Source organism: Scleropages formosus, chromosome 21 (assembly GCF_900964775.1).
Source record: "Scleropages formosus chromosome 21, fSclFor1.1, whole genome shotgun sequence".
Classification (NCBI taxonomy): Eukaryota; Metazoa; Chordata; class Actinopteri; order Osteoglossiformes; family Osteoglossidae; genus Scleropages; species Scleropages formosus.
In genome coordinates this window covers 17,902,576-17,920,906 of record NC_041826.1, presented here as the reverse complement: position 1 = coordinate 17,920,906, position 18,331 = coordinate 17,902,576, and the positions used below count along the sequence as shown (strand labels likewise).

The 18,331-nt window shown below is 40.8% G+C and overlaps 1 protein-coding gene across 1 annotated transcript; it reads right to left on the bottom strand.

Moving 5' to 3' along the window:
- Positions 1-31: 31 nt before the first annotated feature.
- Positions 32-15,143, bottom strand: LOC108920757 (antagonist of mitotic exit network 1 homolog (S. cerevisiae)). The gene is made up of 7 exons (XM_018729776.2): positions 14,773-15,143; positions 13,919-14,051; positions 8,701-8,830; positions 3,537-3,754; positions 3,387-3,443; positions 3,086-3,197; positions 32-1,767 (listed from the first exon to the last, which is right to left on the bottom strand). Exons 1-7 carry the CDS (start codon positions 14,796-14,798, stop codon positions 1,694-1,696), a joined length of 750 nt encoding a protein of 249 aa, XP_018585292.1. The 5' UTR covers positions 14,799-15,143; the 3' UTR covers positions 32-1,693.
- Positions 15,144-18,331: the final 3,188 nt, after the last annotated feature.

The window sequence follows — 18,331 nt, the reverse complement described above, 5'->3', positions numbered from 1 at the left end:
CTGTGAACCTCTTGACATCAGTTGTGTGCACCAGAAAGCACACAATGCTGTAGTGTGAAATTTATAATTAATCCTTGGACAAAAGATTAATGAAGAGATTAGGTATAACCGTGCAACTTTTTAATAGCCAGTGCAAATGCCTTTTAACATTACGTTTAAAAGTGGTTCATATACAACACAAAAAATGCGGAATTAAAAATGTACAAAACAGAAATTTATATTCAGGTAAAGACCTACACTGCTCTCCACGCTTACATGAAAAGCGCTTCATTTTGTTTGGATGCTAACACAAACTGTCTTTATTATGCTGCAGCAGCAGCGAGACAGATAGTAATGCAATACTCTCCAAAGATCACTAGACTAATACCACTCTATATATAGGACTGAACAAAAACCACAGCATGAGAAAGAAGGGTGTTATGTTTTTTCTCAATTCCCTAATCCATGCGTAGTTTCACATCCTGTTTGTGGATCTGCACATTTGGCAGTCCATTCAGAAACGAAGGAGCAATCTGTTCAAGAACACATACATTTTTATATCATACATCCTACAAGGGTTAAGTTATTGTACTGCAAGCAGGGTTACAATGTCACACTGACCAGCAATCAGTAGTTTGTTTCTGCACACTGTACTAGGTCACGTTATAATTGCCATGTTACAACAGTGTTGCCAGAATATAAATGTTGTTTCCTGGATCTGAAACCTTTAATTAATTACATTTTTCTAAATATTTCTACAAATATTTAAAGCAGTGGAACATGCAGACACAATTTGCTCAAAATGCAGCTTAAATGACTCAGTATGTCAACAAACCAGAAAGTACACAGTGTTGCAAACATCAGGAATGTATTTAGAGCATATCTGGACAGTATAGCCATTGTTATACAAGTCCAAATATTAATGTTCCATATGTCCATAAAGAGTTATTTAAACTGCCTGAGGCCATTATATGATTTTTCTTTTTTTGTCCCAGTAAGATGTACATTACTTTCACCACTTAATGAAAGTTAGAATTTTAAGAAAGAACACAGTTTATCCCAGTAAAAAAAGAAATCTGGTAGAATCAACTATATAGAGATGAGTAAAAATAATAGCATCCCTGTTTTACATTCTAAGTCCTGTAAAATTCTGACCATGCTATACATTTATGTTTATCTTCAGGGCCCCTGAGACTAGGTGTTGAGCTGATATTGTATTCATGTCAGATTAGTTGGCCACATTCCAGTGTCATGTGATTATGATAAAGTATATAAAAGAGAAACATTTGGATGAACAATAGAGCATTTTGATGCTCTCAAGCCTTTGTACCCCATACACCTTATACTCTGCATAATGGTGACAGGAGTTCAGTGTGTTAAATTATTAAACTAAATTTTGTGCTTATCTTTACATCAGACCAGGAAGAAATTATTACAACACTATAGTGCTACAGTTAGTAACACCTTTCAATGACCAGCTAGTGTGGTTTTCCTGATGGACCGGCAATGTCAGCATTATTAGAGACTGGCCACACGGGGACAGCATATAGATGTTAAACATGGAATGCTTTAACCCTTAACAAAAAATGTTTTTGTTTTTGTGCTGGAATGTGGTCAAAGCTTAAATTTAATGTACATGTGCATTTTGAGTCAGGTGGATCTGTAGCCAGGCTTAATCTGTGCATCTCTGATAGCAGTCCTCTTCAGGGACACATCAATAGACTGTCCAAGAGACTTGCTGGATCTTATCTGGGCCAGTAAGGTTCTGGAGAGCCTCCCTGGCATGATCTGGAGAAGATGGAGGACAGACAATACAAGAATACAATACACACTTCAATACATTTTTGGAAGTGCAGAAGAAAAATTCAAAAATTCTTGTGTGTTTGTGATTTTAGAAGAATGTCTCCCAGTGAAGCCTGTGTTTACAGTCTCAAAAACAGTCTGTTCACCCAACCCTACCACTGTGTTGCTAAACAAATACATAGGCTGTAATCTTAGAGCTAAAATAATTAACACTACAAATGACAATATGGGGAAATGTAAACATATTTTGAAAATCCTTAGAGTTAAAAAGACTATATACCCAGGAAATAGTATAGCTGTATCTCCCCAAACTGTTCCACCCTTCCTCTCTTATGCATCAAATGCATCAAAGAACCATTAAAAATGTGAAAATATTATTAGGGGGTTATTCACAGAAACAGTTCAGGTTGTCCTGCAGCACTTTACCAACTTCAGTGTCAGTGTAGGAGTTGCAGTGTAGGGCAGGGAATCTGAACCCAACCAAAGCCCCAAAAATTAACAACACAATCATAGCTCACAAAGGTATTTCCAATTTTCAGGCCTAACCCAAAATCAAAGGAGGTTTATAAAATGTGTAGAAACATGCACTGCATATGTTGAGCAGCCAAGAGCATCACAAAAACCATTTTGCTGTTTGCTACATTTTTGCACCATCAGCCTGTTTGTAGGAGTATAAATTCAATACGTCCCAACCCAATAATTACTGGAGTAGAGCGCACACACACACACACACTGGCTGAAACTACTTGTCCCAAACAGGCTTGTAGCGAACCAGAGCTTAACCCGGCAACACAGGATGCAAGGAGACACACCCAGGATGGGACACTAGTCCATTGCAGGGCACCCCAAGCAGGACTTGAACCCCAGACCCACCAGAAAGCAGGACCTGGTCAAGCCCGCTGCGCCACTGCATCCCCCCTTGGAATAGAGAGCAGTGTTGTGGAATTCACACAGACAACAAGGTGTATGTTTCATCAGAGTCTTCATTCAAGCTATCCAGAGAAGTTCAAGCAAGTCTTATGCAGGAATCAGGGAAGTGGTGCTAACATAATAAATATACAGTATGTGTGTTGGTATTTCAGTTAGTAGTTCTGCTTTTCTTTATATTTTTTCCCCATGAGCCACAAAAGACTTCTAAATCATGTCGTAATCATTCATCCCACAATACCAAATGAGAGGGTCAGGTCAGTTAAGTCAGGCTATAGTGTTTCACTTCCACATCAGCGCTCATCCTCTAAGTCACTCCTTCTTTTAATTTTGGAATCAATTCCCACACGAAAAATTAGCACAACATGGAGCTCACCTGTGATGAGTGGACACCCATGGAAAATGAAGATCCTGATGTTTCCACAGTTCCTCAGGACCGCCATCACTGACCTGTCTGTCAAGAACTGACAACGTGCCATTTGCAGCTCCTGCGATGAGGCAACAGTTAGGGGAAGTTACAAGCCACATACCAATACAGCACCTCGATCTCAAGGGCTGAGCTACATACACTGCGTAAAAAATAATATGACTGACATTATTTGTCAAGCACTGTAAAGGGATCCTACAGTAATCCCACCATAAACACCCAAGGCAGGTTTTTTTTTTTTAACCATTACCTTTATAGTGTTGGAACACAGTCCAGTAGCTAGTCCAACAACACCATCATCAGTCACCTGAAACACCATAAAACAATGCAGGAATACAATAAACAGACATCCGTGATGGAATCAATGAGGAATCATTTGCTCCAAGGATTTTTGTCCTACCCGGGTCTCGGAGATGTAGATGCTGTGCAAGAGTCTGCAGTTCTGAGAAAGTGCCAGCAGGGCAGCACTGCTTAGCTCAGAGCAGCCCCTCAGGGAGATCACTTCCAAGTGTCTGCAGCCTGTCGCTAGGGCCTGAATACCTTCATCCGTAACGAAGCTGCACCCGCTGAGGTCCACAACCTGAAGCCCGGGACAGGACGACGCTAGAGCCTTCACACCTACAGAAGTTAGTCAATCATAGGCGTTCGGGAACAGAAAGGCAACAAATACTCAACAGGAGTCCAAAATTTATGCTACAGTACAAATACGATTATTCAGAGGAGGACTTTGTTGATACAACAGCCTTTGAGAAAGAGAAGCAAACCTTCTTCATTTGGCAGAACAAGGATGGTAACCATGTGAATCATCTTTGAATTTCGTACTCAGCGGTCCATTATCCTAGTGGTCATTTGTCCTATTTTTGTGTCTAAGGGAACTTGAGACTGCAGGGGTGGAGTTGTAGCTTGGTATCAAATATATAGGTGGTCCCCGATTTACGATGGTTCGACTTATCGATTTTTTCAACTTTACAATGGTGAGCTGGCGATAGACATTCAGTAGAAACCGTACTTCGAATTTTGATTTTTTTTTTTCCCCCTAGGCAAGCGATACGCGGTGCGATACTCTCTCGCAATCCGCATCTCATCCGTTTTCGACTTACAATATTCGAGTTATGACGGGTTTCGTGGAATGTAACCCCATTGTAAATCGGGGACCACTTGTAATACAGAGTGTAACAAGCATCTCTTTTATTTATGAACTGAGACAGGTTCACTCTGCACAAACAGTATACATTCCCTTGTGTATGTTTCCAAAACATTCAATAAAAAAGTAAAACTTTTTCAAGGTCTCAGCAGCTGTTGGCATACAGCAGATTGTGAGAACGGTTCCCAGATGCACTAATCATTATTCTTTATGCAACTGAGGAGAGAAGGAAGCGATAAGAAAGAAAAAAGGTGCATTCCCCATCTCTCTGCAGACAAAGAATCCTTGGTTTGTGAGATAAAAATTGGAAGATATAGACGCAGAAACAAGCATCAGACACAGCAAGATGAACACAGCTTGTTTTGCTCATGAGGACATGAATAAGAGGAACTTGGGTCAGTGAAACATACAGAAGGCAGCAGGTACAGATAAAGCAGAAACAAGTATCTGTCCTCATATTTTGTACGACGAAAAACTACTGCAATAGCTTATAAAAACATACCCCCCCCCCCCCCCTTTTTTTTTTTTTTTTTTTTAACAATATACATAATTCAGCACAATGGCATTTTTCCTTGGTTATGCAGTCATTTTACTGCCACAGCAGGTATTTTACTCAGTGCCTACTATGCCCTTCACTCTGCAAAGCATGCAGAGTCTATGCTTGCATGACAAAATCCAGCTCCTATATATATATATATATATATATATATATATATATATATACACATATATATACACACACACACACACCTCCTATCACACAGACAATCTGAACTTGATTAAGGAATCAATACACCGCATCCCTGTGATACAAACATGCAAGGTTTGAAGACATTTCTCAGTTTATTTACTTATTCTAATTGTATTTTCTTTACTCTTCTATTTTCAAAATTGTTTTTGACAAACAATCATCACCCAGGTTTCCACAAACAGTCATTAGTTAGTAGCAAAGAGCCACCAAACAGGACAGGAATGTGGGATTGGACTCGCTTTGCCATGAAATAACTTGTGTGTGGTGTTCCTCGGAGTTAGCGCTCAATACCAAGACGACAAATATCGCACATGTTCGTGAGCAACATTCGACATTTAACAGGAATTCGTGGAAACCAATAATTTTTTATTTTTGGTCATTTTCAATGACTTTTAATTTAATGTAGCTTGAAGTAAAATTTTGAGTGTTCCAGAATTTTTATTTATTTTTCTTGTGTCCAAGATTTACAGAAGGCACCCAGCAAAGTAAATCAAGGTACAGCTTTATTATGCAATTTTGATTGTATAACTAATAAAGCAAACAAAAAGGTTAGATGCTGTGGAACGTTGCACTAGTCTAACGTCAGACCTAAGGAAAATGTTGTTCCTTATCAAGAAATACCTTTGAATAAACTGGTGGAGAAAAACATAACTTTATCGTTTAAGGATTTACATGATGCAGTCAACCGACACTATTGCAGTGCAATAAGAAAGAGACCCAAAGTGCTTTGCCAAATGAGTAAATGGTTCAAGCTTATACACCACTGCCTCCGCATACTTTTCATGTGCACAGATACATTTCTCCAGTCATGGCATGATTATTTGAGATCCAACAGCAAACAGTCGGCAGAACCTGATCATTGCATTTCAGTATCCGGCAGTTTTGCAAGAAACACTGATGAACAGAAAACAAGATAAGAAAGGAGAGAAAACTGAATTTGCACCCTCAGCTATGGAACATTGCAACACAAAACTGTCAAAACCACTGTGATCTAACATGGCTTCTACATTTTATTTCACACTAGTCACCTGTAAACTCTACCACTCTGGACAATTTGCTCATTTCACCTGCTATATCGGTTAAGAGCCTGGGAGTAACGATCAACTCAAATCTGGTGAACCATTACATACGTTACATTTATTAATTTACATGATACTTTTTCCAAAGTGACTTACAGTGTTAAACAACTCATAGCAATTTACCCATTTATACAGCTGGGGAATTTTTATTGGAGCAATTCAGAGTAAGCACCTTGCTCAAAGATAATACACATATAGGTGGGATTTGAACTTGCAAACTCTGAATCCAGATGATGTCCTTCCTGGACTACAGTAACTAATTCCTGTCTGGGCTTCTGACCTCTGCCATCAAGTCTCTCCAGCTGATCTCCAACATCGCTGCACGAGTTGTGTTTGACCTGCCAAAACGTTCCCACATATCCCCTATAGCTCTGTATCAAATTCAAGACTCAATTGAGTAACAACTCACTCAAGTCTATCCTTTTCTGAACATATCGAAGCCATAACCCTGTCCTGTAAATACCTCGTGTACTGCATTTGCAGGACCTGCCCTTTTCTTACAATAGACTCTATACAGCTTCTGGTCCAGGCTATGGTGATATCCTACCTGGACTACAGCTACTCTCTTCTTTCTGGTTTTCAGGTCTCCACCATCAAGCTCTCCAGCTCACCAGCTGATACAGAAATCCACCTCATGAGTTGTGTTTGACCTAACAAAGCATTCTCATGTATCTCCCCTCCTCATTTCTCCCTTTGGCTTCCTGTAGCTCCTGTTGGACTGTTACTGCATAGAGTTCCTTCACAAAGTCCTGTCCTCCAGATGTATCTTAAGGCTTGGAGATTTTAAGTATATTCAACATGAATAAAGTATATTTGATAATAAGTATACACATAATGAAATATGCTGCCCTTCAGCAGTTATTTCACTCAGACCTTGATCTCTAAGTGCATGCACTGAATGTGAATTTACGAAGGACAACAGCTGTGGTTTTTAAACACTTCCCTTTTCTCCAAATTGCAGGCCAAGTGCAAGGCAAGGTGATCTCAGTGAGATACACTCCCCAATGACCAACTTGAGCCAAAACACACAGCTTGATGCACAAAAACACATTGCTATTGTTCAAAATCTTCACTCAAAGTGAAGGACAGTTCTGCTATAAAGTAACTCTATGCTGCTAACATTATCTAACATTCTGAAAATAATGAATTCATAGTCACAAATGTATCTATCTGTTGGTTAGGGCAGAGCTTAGACATCCCAAGGCTGATACGAAAGGGTCAAGTCATCACCTTTGTCTGGCAGCTGGGGCAAAGCTTAGATGACACCCCTCCATCACCCACTGTGTGCAATGCACCCCTCCCATTCTGCCTGTCACTTAGTTCTTTTGCATATATACTGTCACGAGTTTTAAATTCTCTTATTATAACTTATACAATAATACACAAGGTAAGATGTTAAAACCCTTGCGCTAAAATTATGTGGGCTGCACAGAAACTACTAACCCAACCACCAGAGCCTGCTTCCCTCCAACCAACCAATGTCAACAATCGTTGACCTGGTCCCAAGTGGGGTCGCGGTGAACCAGAGTCTAACCTGGAAACACAGGGAGCAAGGCCGAAGGGGGAGGGGACACACCCAGGACGGGACGCCAGTCCGTCACAAGGCACCCCAAGCAGGACTCGAACCCCGGACCCGCCACACAGCGGGCACTGGCCAAAACTACCACACCACCATGCACCCCCCGCCTGCTTCCCTCTCAGTACCTAATACAACCACCTCCATCTACCAGCCATCTTATGTAGTATATGTAATCCTTACTACCCAAACCTCTCTTTTCACAGTACTTCTGCACACAGCAAAGAGCAGCCATGGATGCTACCCACCTCACCAGGGTTGTCAAACGGGCACCTTCCTTCATCAGTGTTTCATTGAATTGAGCCCACGACACCTCCAGAAGGCTCAACAGTGAGGTCTGGCATCTGGCTCAGGATGTAAATTCAAATCGTATTAAATATTGGTGCTTAACCCAAGTCTTACTTTAAATAAAAAGTGTAATGGATGATTATTGTGCTTAATTTTTACATGTGCACACAATCAGCTTTTGAAAGTTTTAAAAGTAGCTTTGTAAATACAGTTTTGTTTACAATATTTGACCGTTCGCTTATAAAGATCAAACTTTGGCAAAGATGACCTCCAGCTTTAGGACATCAGCCTTGTAATATCTAAGTTTCACCCTAACCAATCGATACATCTCTCTCTGCTTTGGTCAGTCCACAACAATTACTACACTAAAACTACTTCATCAACATATTCTCACCTCTATATTACAATATAATAGATGGGGGATACTGTGAATTAGAATGTGTGTGTACATATTAGAATATCAGTAACATAGATTCATAGATTCATCTTCTGGCTTCCATGCAAGTAAAAGGCTCTGCTGTTGTATTTACACTAACATTCAGGTACAACCTGAGGTACCTCAGTAAAAATCTGTGTAACTGGGCAAGCAGAGGAAAACTATAAGATGTTCCAGGTCACCGCACAAGGGTCCGCAGAGCTACGAAATGAATAGTTAACATACCCCAAGCATCAGCATGACTCATTCACTAGCATCTCAGAATGCCTGAAGCTGGCGACAGGCAGTACCTTCAGTGGTGACACTGCGGCAGCGTCGGAGCAGTATCCTCCTGAGTTGATGACAGTGGATCTGCTGGAGGGCTGAGTCTGACACCTCACAGTTCTGCAGGTCCAGCGTGGTCAGCAAGGGATGCAGCAGCTGGCAGGGAACACACAAAAATCTTTTTTAAAAAAAAAACCCAACTTTTTGCTGTACATGACAGCAGCAGTTAGGATTTTGAATCAGATTTGATGCTAATGAGCACGGTATGAAACAGAAACAGGTTTAACGCAGTTCAATCATGCACATTTACTCAGTCATACACTACGGGAAATTGAGAATTTCCAATTTACCTGAAATACACGTCTTTACCTGTGGGGCATCTGGAGGATATTCATGGGAACATGGGGAGAGCATGCAAACTGCACACAGTCTGCTATGGATTTGACAGCCCGTTCACAACTGCACTACCTGCTGTACCGCCATGTCACCCCAGAAGTAAACTTTTTTCATATATTAAAAATAATTTTGAAGGAAAGACAACTATGGCTGGTTAAACTGTAATATTATCATCCTTTTTTATAATTTGCTGTATTTAACCGATGCCTTTGTTCAAAGCAAGTGACAGGGAAAGCTCTACATGAGAAAAAAAGTACTTGCAAGGTCCACATTTACCAACTGTTGTAGGAATATTTTTATTCTGCGTAGTCTCACCTGCTTAATCTTATGTGACCTAACCTCATGTACCATATATTTAACTTTTTAATGATGCAGTGGACTCATTATTTTACTTTTGTGATAGAGAAGGGAGCCACAAGGGAGGTTGTTTTACTGCAAGTGTCCTTGAGGCCCTCACTCCCAGTCTGAGTTGGCACGATAAACTATCAAAGACTGCTCTGTTCCTTCTCAGCTGTAAATCACCTCATTTTATGCTCTTCATCACAGGGTGCAAAGATCATGTAGAGACCGCCAGATTACTTTTTCTTTGGGTAGAAGCATCCATTCGCTCCCTATCTCCACTTCGTAGCAAATAAAGGATCTCTGATATGCAAACGCAGTAGCTGAAGGTTTTCTGACATGCAAAGAAACTGGCCTTCAAGTTCTGTTCTTGGACACGGTCCATTGTAAGGTTCTTTTTTGTCCTGGGATTTTAAGCACTCAGTGTGTTAAATTAATCTTGGTTTTCTACAACCCAACAGAGCTGGCCAATTACTGGTAACTAAGTGTTATCTGTAGTGCCTTGAGGATCACCATTCACCATTCAGGGAGTCTACAGCAGAGCAAGGGTCCATAACACATTATAAGCTTGTAAGACAACACAAATTACAGTTTTTATATCCACAAAGATCAAAACTGGCCAAGTGACAATGATGTTTTCAGCAACACTAGATGGTTGTCAAAGGTGGATACTGAAAAAATAGAAGAAGAAAAGCGAAGACTTCTTTCAGCTCTGGTGCTGGAAGACAATGGCAGACAGCCAAAGAAACAGATGGTTCTTGAATCAAATCAAAGCTGAAGTCTCACTGGAAGCACAAATGAGGACACGGAGGTTAATGTACAGACATATCAAGCAAAAAAAAGATTGTCTCAAAGGTTTGTAATGTTTAGAGAAGCGAAAGGCAGAAAGAGGACAACCAGATGGACGGACTCAGTAACAACAGCAGCGTCTCTTCCTTTAAGAGCTTCCATACCCCCGGTTCTTTAGTAAGGAGGGAGGCAGCCAAGTGAACATCACTGCTGAATGATGGAGGAGGGAAGACTGAAATTATTAAAGATCTTTTGTAGATGTGAAGTTGGCGGCTGGGTGTTGCTGGGGAACGTCCGTGTTTCAAAACTGCTTAACAGTCATTGAGCGTGCAAAGCAGTGACAGGTCAATACTTGAATGGAAGGGCTCAATTTTTGAAGTTAATGATGCTTGAATGAATGCTTTTCCAGACAGAGGTGCAATCATTAGTTTCTCTATTGTTGCAGATTTTTGCAGCTGTCAGGTTTAAGCAGATGAAGATTATATTACAAAACAAGGCCCAATTTTATTCAAACAGATGGTTATAACTACCATCATAACTGGGGCTATTACTTTTTCACAGAACCGCATGCTATAAGCCTTATTACTACATATATTATCTACTTAGTTGTTCAGCTTTATACTGGAAAATGTTTTGTAGTTGCTCCATGTTTGTCCAGTGTTCATCATGTATCATAATGATCATATGCTTAGCCATGCCTCAGATGAGAGTGATTCCTGTAAATGACCTCACTTGTTGCATAATGATGTCCTTCTACATAAACTTTGATATTTATTCTGTTCTAATATATATTTATTTACTGACTTGTTTGTATCAAGTGTTCCTTTGCTGCTGTTCTTCTGAGGGTTGCCATGCACAATTTCATTGTATTGCATACAGTGAAAATTAAGTATACCTCATCTATAATTTTCTGATGGTTTTAAGGTGGTTTTTCACTTGTTTTATTTGTAAAACAATGTAGAACCCAATGGACCAGGTCCTGGTCTCCAGTAGGTCTGGGGTTCGAGTCCTGCTTGAGGTGCCTTGCGACGGACTGGCGTCCCGTCCTGGGTGTGTCCCCTCCCCCTCTGGCCTTACGCCCTGTGTTGCCGGGTAGGCTCCGGTTCCCCGTGACCCCGTATGGGACAAGCGGTTCAGAAAGTGTGTGTGTGTGTGTGTGTGTGTGTAACCCAAAAAAGTATGACCTTACTGATCTAACTTTTAGGTCACTGTCCAGCTGTAAAAGGAGACTATCCTTGTGTGAATCAAGGGAAGAGGGGATACAAACATGCAGTGGTATGGAAATCTCCAAAAAAAAAAAATAAATAAAAAAATAAAAAAAGAAACTCAAAGAAAAACTAAATTTTAAAATCAGTTTCAGGGTCACAGAGAGAATAAGCATTAACATTGAGCATTCTTCTCTGACATGCTATAATTACCATGTACCAGACATTTGCAGAAATGAGAGATTAGGAAGATGGAAAAAACAAATAACTCTCATCCCTCTGGAGACCAAAAATCAGTATGAGATACCTTGCAGGATGCAGATATGACAGTGTAGTTTCCAGTGCTTGCTGGGCTTAAAAGACACAGCGGACCGATCTCAGGGTGAATTAAATGATATATTGTTTCCGTAGCTGACAAACAGACCATACCGATTCTCACTTTTCCGTCATAAATTCTGCATAACTGAATCCCAGAAACCCCTCTACTGAGAATAACAAGTTAGGTGGGATGTTGTTATGCAGACCATATTTCTCCTTGAAAACCTCAAACATTCCTTCATTAGCTAAACACAGGAAACACATTAATGTGATAAAAACTGAACAAGATTGATAGAATATTTGTTTCCTTCCTACAACAGTATTTTTTGGACTCAGTGTCTCATAAGCAAAAAGTACTAGACTGCAATCTAAAGCCTTACTATGACAATAGAGAAGTCAAACCATTTTTTTTTTTTTTTACTCGACAGAAAAACTTGCATATACACCCAATTATCACACATATCTAAAGATATATACAAAGAAATGTACTTGCTGGTGCTGCTGTCACAACATAAATGCTTCACTGAAACATAATGGACATGCTAGTCCTACTCCTTTTGCAAAATCTCACTGTGGTTAAGTGGCTTCTCATGAAAAAGGATAAAAGGAGCCAGCTTGATTAAATCATTAACCACTTGTTCTAAAACAGGGTCAAGGTGGTCCAGAGCCTATCCCACAAGCATAAGGGGCAAGACACGTCACCAATCCACCTGAAACACATATCTTTTAACTAGATGCACGGTGGCACAGCGAGTAGCACTATTGTCTCACAGCACCTGGGTGGTGTGAGAGAACATGGGTTCGATCCCTGCTCAGTCTGTGTGGAGTTTGCATGTTCTCCTTGTGTCTGTGTGGGTTTCCTCTGGGTGCTCCGGTTTCCTCTCACAGTCCAAAGACATGCTGGCCAGGTTCCCCCATAGTGAGTGACTGAGAGAGTGTGTTCCACTGATGTATGGATGAGTGACCCAGTGTAAGTAGTGTATCTAGCAGTGTAAGTCACTGTGGTGAATAAGGTGTGTGGGCTGATAATGCTACATAGAGTTCATTGGAAGTTGCTTTGGAGAAAAGCATCTGCTAAGCGAATAAATGTAAACTGTGGGAGGAAACCTGAGCACCTGCAGGAAACATGTAAACACAGACAAAAAAAAATACATACTCCACAAAGCCTTTGGTAGATTTGAATCAATGCTCAAAGGCAAAATGTAATATGAAAATACTATACCATGCAGAGGATGGAAATAAGCCATATGTCCTAGTTTTACTCCATTTCAGCTATAAATTGTTTGCTGAATACTAACTGCATTATCTGTTGTGGTACTACTGTGGTACTACTGTGGTAGCTGTAAAATCAAAAGCCTCAGCAGAGGGAAACAGTAACACCCAACAAGCTTTTTTCACGACGCCAGGGATTCTATCTGCATACTCACAGGAGCCTACAGGGAGGTCCGACTTACAGCAGTTCCTTTCGTGCTTATATACTTTATTATACGATCTGTCTGACAGATTATCGTGACCCATCAATAAACTTCTTCCCTATTAAACAGAATCCACTCCATGAATAAATAAAAATACATTTATCTGGTCTAGGTATCAGCAAGTTTTGAACCTCTTTTCATCTTTCTGTTAGACTGACTTCTTATCCTAAAATAAATAGAGGCATCTGCTGCGTGAGATATCCCCGTATTACACAATGTTACAGGAACAGCAAATGTATACATTCCACAGGTTCCTGTTCATCAGACAAGAACGTCCTTCAAACTAAGATAAACAGACTAAGCAGAGCAAAAATCTTCTACGATCAAGGCTGAATGTTTTTCTTCATCATTCAATAATAAATGTACGTCAGCATGAAAGTTTACCTTGCGTGGAATGAAAGTTAGAGAACTGATGTTCCCCACTGCATAAACACATGCTCTCCAGTGGGTCTGGGGTTCGAGTCCCACTTGGAGTGCCTTGCGATGGACTGGCGTCCCATCCTGGGTGTGTCCCCTCCCCCTCCAGCCTTACGCCCCGAGTTGCCGGGTTAGGCTCCGGTTCCCCGTGACCCCGTATGGGACAGGCGGTTCAGAAAGTGTGTGTGTGTGTGTGTGTGTGTGTGTGTGAAATGCAATATAAAATCCTCCACGCTATGACAGTTTAAATCTGTGACAATACGATACCAAATGGTGATCTAACAGTGAAACGTTTCAGCCTTTACCTCACTGATGTTAAAGTCGTTGACCTTGCCATGCGAGGTCATCAACCGCACCAATTTGTCCTTTATTTCCAGTGGCAAAGCCTTGATATCTCCATGGAAGCGGTCCGCGTGTCTCGCCACACAGCCCAAGCTCCTGCGGAGAGACTGGTTTATTAGCAAATAGCGTAGACAGGGAAGCGCAGTGTTTCCACCGCAGCGATGTGACTTTTAAACACTATTTCAGGTTCACACTGGGATGTGGAAGCTGAGGTTCATACATCCACTCAATACATCATACATCACGTGATCAAAGGGAAACTGAAAGCATCCCATCCTAGGTTTTCCAAGGATGGACCACAGCACTGAGCGCATTCATATTTCTTAAAGAACGATTACTCAGAATTACAGAAGATACTCAGTATGACATGATAAATTAACCTAATATCTTATAAAAAGAAACCCTAGCATTTTTGCCTACATAATTGGGATTGCACCCCTGAATTATTATTAATTAATGAAAAATCCTGAGGACAACGGACGGCAATCAGAAAACTTCTCTGAAAACATCGACAAAACAAAACTTGGTGTGAAAATCAAAAGTTTTTTCATGTCTAATTTGGTCCTTTCACACACAACACACTCAGCTGAAGTTTCAGACACCAAATAATACACTGGCTGGGGGGGGGAAAAAAAAAAAAAGGTCCACTTAAATGTTGAATAATCTAATGCATCGATAAGCAGCTGTTTTAAGTTAAATCGGCTGCTATCGATGCATATTTAATTTATTTTATATGATATTTAATTTAACTGAAGCGGTTTCCGCAAGTTGAAGTAACTCGGCGCCTCCAGTCAGTCAGTGTGGTGCACTTACTTACAAGTCCAAGAGTGAATGCAGAGCCATCCTGATCCTGTCCAGAAGCCTGGATGTTTTAGTGTTCTTAATCGTGAGGAATGAAATGAACGAATGTCAAAAACGTTCCCTGGAGGCAGGAGCTGAGGCTCGACAATTTAAGTCATTTAATTTAATTTTTTCTGCTGCTGGCTGGATATACTCTGCAACCGACAGGTTGAGCGTTTAGGACATGAAATAAGATAAGGTCACTATAATAAAAAAAATAGTTTGCATGATTTGATATTACAACTTATACAAGAGTGAACTAATAATTAACTCGCGTTATAGACGAGGTATTGTATTGAAATCAACGCTTGTTGATCAGTTATTTACGTTCCTCACGTTGTCGCATTATGTGACGTCATAGTGCGCCGGGTGTTCTGGAACTTGTAGTTTTATTACACATAGCTGTTGGAGGCGGCAAATCCCAGCACTTATACCGAGGTTCACAAATGGCTGCTTTCAGCCCAAACATCCTAACACATGCTGGTAATTACTTGATTGATTTTTATTGCTTGATTTTTTTTTTTATAGCTTGATTTTTATTGACCTTTTATTGAACATTTTTGCAGGAAATTATGTTTACACAACACAAACATCTGGTCCCCAACTGAGAATACATACAAATCCTATTAAAAGTACACTGGGTCCCCAACATTTTTGACATTACAAAATTTTCTGAGAAGTATTTATTTAGTATGTTTAAAAAATGGAGCTAAGGTACCAGCTGATTAGCCGATGAACAGTAATCACAAATTGTAAATGCCGTCTTAAAGTCTTTCAAAAGTGGAGAAGTGTGAGAGAAGTGTCTACCATTAGACAATTTGCAAATATCTATTTCTTACAAGTATATTCTCTATAATCCAAGTCTAACACTGTAATTGCACAACTTGCATAATGGTAACCGTTGCAAAAAAAGATAAAAAAAATTAAGAAGTTTGACAGGTCAGGATGACCCAGACATATGGTACTCCCTGAGCTCTTACAGCATCCACAGAAGCTTTTTGCAAAGAAACAGGATGAGTAACTGCATGCCTCAGTAACTTGTAGATTGTTTTTGGGTATTGCTTTACACAAGTTGTCATGCTGTGATTATGTAATACCACTGTTGGAACTAAATAAAAGGTTGAGGCAGATGCGGATCGGGGAGACACCCTACTCTGAGCTGCAGCGAGCGATTTTTCTGTTGGCTGATCCTGAAAACAAGAAACTATTCTTGTCTTTGGTCTGAGTTTGTGATCTGACTGGCCTGGGCGCCCAAGCGAAGCGATCAAAATTTTTCTTCCACAGAAGCAAACCAACCACCGACCACACCACTGCACTTCACTCCATAGCGTTCTTAGTTTAGTAGTTAGTTGCTGTGACATGTACTGTAGTGGTAACAGTATATGTTGTTCTCTATGTCACACCGTGGTCCGGGAGAAACGCTATTTCGCTCTGATGTATGTTTTAAACATTTTATGGAAGTGACAATACAGTTGACTTTGAAAAAGTAGGTGAACAAACTATGCCTTTGACATCCATCAGTTCCGAGCCTTTCGATGAAATGCAGACGCTCTCTCTCATACTCCACCTGCGTGTGACACCTCCAGCCCAAAGCAGTTAACTGTGCATCAAGGTAAATACAGTACATACAACTTACTTTTTAAAATTGTAATTACACTTGCGTAGCGACTGTCGTGGTTTCCGGAAAAGACGCACGAGACTCGTCGGGGGGTTTGTAAATGCAAGTAGACAAAGTAACAAAGCCGAGTTGGTCTGCAGAGCAACTGCCGGACAACTGGCAAACAGTACCTTTTATACCATTTTGGATACCTGGACATTCCCGTTCTTTACGTGGTGCAGATCCAAAAGGGATTGTTCTCCAGCTGTTTTAGCTAATGGTCCTTCAGTCACAGTAGCGCCTACTATAGTCTGCCTGATTCTTATTGTTGGCACGGATCCGTTACTTTTTGGGTTCTATTCCCTCACGTGCTCTTCTCGTTACTCCACTATTATGCTTCCAAGCATAACTGCCTCCCAGGGATCCCCTTGGCTGATTGTTACTGGTTTAAAATATGTTTCCAGACATAACTGCCTCCAAGGGATCCACTTGATTGATAACTGGTTTGGAGACTGCCCCTCATGCCAGGACACACACCTGCACTATGATGCATGCTCCTGTCTGGGTCAGTTTATGTACACAAACTACATTTATTCATTTAGCTGATGTTTGTCTCTAAAGAGACATACAATGTTAGTCTAAGTACCAATATTTACCCATTTGTACAGCTGGCTTATTTTTTTTTTACTGGACCAATTTAGGGTAAGTACCTTGCTCAAGAGTACTACAGCCAGAGGTAGGAATCAAACCTGTAATCTTTGGGTCCAAAGGCAATAGCTCTAACCACTATGCTACCAGCTATCCCAGAGATTATAGGTTGTCCTTACATGCCACATATCAGTATTGAAAGTAATACCTGGCTAGGGACTTGAACTCTGGACTCTCAGATTAAAAGGCATATTCTCTACCAATTGAGCTAGCCAGGCTAAAGGATTGCCATCAATTTAAACTATACTTGATGGATTACCATACAACCATGCACACAGACACACACGGACAATTAACAAGTGTTCACAAGTAGGCCTATCTTTCAGCAGGTCCCCATAGGTCCTCCTCAGTGTCCTTCGGTGCCTGCGCTGTTTTCTTAAGTCTGAATCGTCCATCGTCATGACACAGCGAAGCAGACACCAAGCAAGACACACAATTCAAGTACGCCAAGACAAATACACTTAAATGCACCTGTCAAAGAGGGAATCAAACAACACAATGTAACATGTTGATTTTTCATTCACTTTTGTTAGATTGTAGTGCACACACACTGCGTGTCCCAAGGGGGTTGTGGCAAACAGGAGCCTAACCCGGCAACACAGGGCGTAAGGCCGGAGGGGGAGGGGACACACCCAGGACAGGACGCCAGTCCATCACAAGACACCCCAAGCAGGACTTGAACCCTAGACCCACCAGAGAGCAGGACCCAGCCAAACCTATTGCAACACCACACCACAGCACCCCCATGCACTCTTACTTCATATTGTTTTTAGAAAAATACTCCACATTTTTTTAAAAGAAATTTTGTCAAATTTTGGCACCGGGTTCCAAGCACCAAATATTCCAGTCTGAGGATCTGATGCTTTCTAAAACGTTTTGGTACTTTCTAGAATCTTCCAATGGCTGCTATGGTTCAGTGCTTTTACAGAATGTTCCAGTGCAGAATATCCATTTATCTTTTGTTAATAATAATGGGGTGTTTGTGAGAGAAAAAAGGAATTTTAATAATCAAGCATTATGTACGGCTGTGTGTTATTTCTCGATAAGGTGCTTATGGAAAATAATGGGGGTGATTATGCTACAAGTTGTTCTAAAAAGAGGAACTAACTAGAATAGCACTGTGTGAGAAACTTGTTGCGCTGGACTGTCGCATGATAGAAAAGGAACCAAAGCACCTACGCCAGGCTGCAGGCAGGGTGCATCAGCAGAAACCGTCTGCACCTTGCAGAAG

Excerpts from the sequence above, each read along its gene's own strand:
- LOC108920757 (XM_018729776.2), bottom strand. The coding sequence starts at position 14,798 with ATGGCTCTGCATTCACTCTTGGACTT. Across the intron at positions 8,831-13,918 it reads ACGACTTTAACATCAGTGAG|CTGCTGCATCCCTTGCTGAC; the intron begins GTAAAGGCTGAA and ends GTTCCCTGCCAG. Across the intron at positions 3,198-3,386 it reads TGTGTTCCAACACTATAAAG|GAGCTGCAAATGGCACGTTG; the intron begins GTAATGGTTAAA and ends GCCTCATCGCAG.